Below are 3,984 nucleotides of genomic sequence, written 5' to 3' on the forward strand. Positions count from 1 at the left end.
GGATGGAGTCGCCAGCCAGTGTTCCTCCTCGGCAACTCCACCCAACCTGCCTCAGTTTCTCCTTCTGTAAAAGGAAAGGTTCCAGCCTCTATGCCCAGACGGGGCTTCCTGGTCAGCCTTCTGGCGTCTCCTTAGTCCCCCCACTTGGACTGTAGCACAGAGGGGAGCCCGGCTGGCTGTGCACACCGAGACCAGCCAACAGACGATGCAGGAAACATGGTAGGGTGCAAAGAGGTGAGTGCACGGGAGCCTCATGGGTGGAAGTGAGGACAGTTATGGGGTGCCGGGGGAGAGAGGGGAGCCTTACGGGTGGGGGTAAGAAGGGCTGTGGGTACTCAGAGAGAGAGGGGAGCCCCACGGGTGGGAGTGAAGACAGTTGTGGGGTGCTGGGGGAGAGGAGAGCCTCAGGAATGTGGACTGAGGGCTGAAAGCTACTCAGCACTTCCTCACACCTGCCTGCCAACCACAGCTGTGAGTGTGTGTTACAGAGTGTGTGGGAGAGAGCACGTGAGGGGTCAGTGTGTGTGCGCGCGTGAATGTGTGAATGCATGCACCTCAGTGAGTGTGAGTGAGCATGTGAGTGTATCGGTGAGTGTGTGAGAATGTGTGTGAATGCAGGTGAGGATGTCAGTGTATGTGTGCATGTATGCATGTATATACATCAGTGAGCATGTGTGTTTGTGAGAACATGTGTGTGAGCCTGTGTGGTTAAGCCCGAGTGTGCACTTGAGCAGGCATGTGTGCCCGCATGTGTGTGTGACCGTGGTGAGTGTAGGCAGAGGGCAGGGAGCGTCCCCATCAGCTGTCGGGAGAGCCCCGTGGGCTGTGAAGGACGGGAGGCCAGCGAGGACCGGGGAAGCTGGCGTACTCACTGTGTGCAGGAAGCCCATGAGGTAGCGGAGGACGGCATAGTTGTGCTCCGGGAGCCCGTGCAGCACCTGGCGGCAGTGGGCCACACGCAGGCTGCTCTCCACACCTGCAAAGGCCAGGGCAGACGGTCAGCCTGGGGCCCCGACTTCCTGCTCGGCCCTGTGGCCATCCCCCCCACACCCCTTAATTTACCCCTGCTCTGTCTGTGCCTTCCAGACACTGATAAAACCAAGCACCAGGAGTGGTCGGGACCAGGGGTGGGCCAGCCAAGTTCCGCCCACCACTCTGGCCCACAGGCTGTTGGTGTCGATAAAGTTTTATTGGGACATAGCCACACCCACTCATGGCTGATGCTTGAATGCGGTTACAGTGCCAAGTGCCACCCATTTGATGACTGCCAGACCCACGAGCCCCACACGGCACTGCTCTGGGGAAAGGCAGCCCCCAAACAGGGGCCTGGAGCCCACTCCTTCCTCCAAACCCACACCCCCATCTGCCGCTGTGCCCTTGAAACCAAAGTCCCCAGCCAGCCAGTGTGCACCTGGCCCCTGCTGCAGGCCCAGCTGCACAGAGACCCACGTGCACAGGCACAGGGACACACAGATACAGACACATCACACACACATATGGACATACACAGACATAACACGTGTACAGAGACACCACACACACAGAGGGGGGGGGCATCTCTATCGGCTTGTGGGGTCCTGGTCTCTCCAACCTCAGTGAGCTACTCTCTCCCCACCCACCTTCAGAAGTGCTTCCTTTACCAAACCATACAGCACCCAAGCTGGGAAGGTGTTGTGATGATTCATGTCCAGCGTCCACGTGGCTGGGCAGAAACGGAATCCATTGGGCTTCCTTAGTGTAATACAACGTAGTCACCCTCCATATTGGCACCAGCTGTGATCAGCCAGTAGGTTGAAAGCCAGCCCATTTCTCTGTGGGCATTGCCTATGTATGCTATAGATGGATATTCTGACCAAGCTCATTCTCTTTCAATCCTCTTACCATCCTCTGACCTTGGGATGTGAGCCTGACATCGGACGTGCGAGTTTGGATTCACCAGCTCCTGGAACCACATGTGTCAGGAGACCCCTCTGGCCTTCGGACTTTCCAGCTTCCACAACCACATCAGCCACTCCCTTGAAATATAAAAGCGCCTCTCTGGCTTTGCTCCTCAGGAGGCAGCTGGAGGGAGTTGTCAAAGGAGGGGAGTCCATGCTGTAATGCTCTGGAAACTCCATGAGGGCCAGTGGCCTTCCTCCTGCCGCCCTGTCTATCCCAGAGAATGTACTGTGTTCCCAGAGGCAAAGTCCCCTCACCAAGGGTTAAAAGTCACACTCCTGGACATGCACAATTGGGGGCTCGTCAAATATTTCCAGATCTCTCTCCAAACTCCCTGCTACTGAGTCAATTTTGACTCACAGTGACCCTGCAAGACAGGGTAGAACTGCCTCTGTGGGTTTCTGTGGGAAACAAAGCCGGGAAGAGGGCATGTGCGGGCAATTTCTCAACATTTGTGTTAGACAGTGTTCTCTCGAGAAACAAAACCAAGACCCTTATGATTTTATAGATAGATAGATAGATAGAGCATAAGAAACAACTAATTAGTCTACAGAGCAGTACAAGTGGCTCAGTGCAACTCACTTCTGTGAGACAGTTAATACACTGGGAGTCCTTCACCTCACTAGGGCTGCTGGGTACAAGTCAAGGAAGCAGACAGCTGAGTCTTCTGTAGAGCAATTCAGGCAGTCCGGCCACAGGCAGCAAACAGCAGGGCAGGTCACCAACAGTCAGCCAGATGACAGGGCTCGACAGTCCCCAGCTCAAGGGATGTACACACCAGCAGTGTGGCGAAGCAGGTCTAGAAGGAACCTCAAACTATGCAACATGGTCCACAGGTTGGGAGTCCCAGAGGCAGTGTAGCTCGCAAGATGAGGCAGAGAACCAGCTAAGGCAGCCGCACACTGGTCTGATCATCAAAGAGCAAGAAACAAGAAAGGTGAGGCTCACTGAGCCATTTATCTCTTTGCCCTTCAATTAAACTGGAACCTTATTAATCCCACCTGTGTTTATTGGCCAGGCTGGCACAATAAACCTGCCTATCACAACATTCATGCATTAAGGAGTCTGGGAGGCCAGGGCTCCCATGGAGGAAACCTTCACGTTCATGGGTTGGAGATGCGTGCCACTCACATTCTCCTACACTTTGTACTTCTCGAAGCATTTCCCCATAAACACACCTTCCAGTGTTTCAACAGAGCAAACCTGCAAGGCGCACCTTCAGTCTGCCCAGCATCTGAGTCCCACCCGGTGGTGGGTAGGTGCCCTGACTCACGGCGACCCGATTTACAGCAGGAGGAAACAGTGCCTGGACCTGCGTCATGCATGCAGTCCCCGGTGTCCGTCCAGCTCATCGAGGCCTTTCCTCTTTTCTCGGCCCGTCCACTTTACCAAGCACGATGTCCTTCTCCAGGGACTGGTCTCTCCTGACAACGTGGCCAAAGAACCTGAGACAAAGCATCTCCATCCTCACTTCCAAGGGGCGTTCTGGCCATCCTCCTTGCAAGGCAGAATTGCTTGTTCCCCTGGTGGTCCGTGGTGCTTTCAATAGTCTTTGCCAACACCACCATTCCAAGGCATCAACTCTGTGTCCCATCATAGTCCAGGGCAGGGCCCTTGGACTCCTTGGTAGTGTCTCAGCAGGATCTTGTGGAATCATCTTGTTGTTGTTGTTGTTGTTTTTAAAAGAAAAGAAGCAGAGCCAGAGTGCTCCTTAGTATCTGGGGTCTTAAAGGCTGGAAGATAAACAAGCAGCCATCTAGCTCAGAAGCAACAAAATCCACATGGAAGAAGCACACCAGCCTGTGTGACCACGAGCTGTCAAAGGGATCAGGTATCAAGCATCAAAGAACAAAAAAAATATCACTGTAAAGGTGGGTGAGTGCAGAGTGGAGACTCAAAGCCCATTGGTAGACAACTGGATACCCTCTTACTGAAGGGTTGTGGGGAGGAGACGAGCCAATCAGGGTGCAGGGTAGCAACGATGAAACATATAACTTTCCTCTAGTTCTTAAATGCTTCCTCCCCCCTCCACTATCACGATCCCAA

General features: G+C 54.1%; 1 protein-coding gene across 1 annotated transcript in view; it reads right to left on the reverse strand.

Moving 5' to 3' along the window:
- Positions 1-3,984, reverse strand: part of ARHGAP8 (Rho GTPase activating protein 8) — a 39,144-nt gene that overhangs the window by 12,157 nt on the left and 23,003 nt on the right. Inside the window, exon 10 of the mRNA XM_045290760.1 lies at positions 873-976. Coding sequence (XP_045146695.1) covers positions 873-976 — 104 coding nt within the window. The remainder of the gene's footprint in view (positions 1-872; positions 977-3,984) is intronic.

Source organism: Echinops telfairi, unplaced genomic scaffold, assembly GCF_000313985.2.
Source record: "Echinops telfairi isolate 266 unplaced genomic scaffold, ASM31398v2 ScPeMD7_2;HRSCAF=8, whole genome shotgun sequence".
NCBI lineage: Eukaryota > Metazoa > Chordata > Mammalia > Afrosoricida > Tenrecidae > Echinops > Echinops telfairi.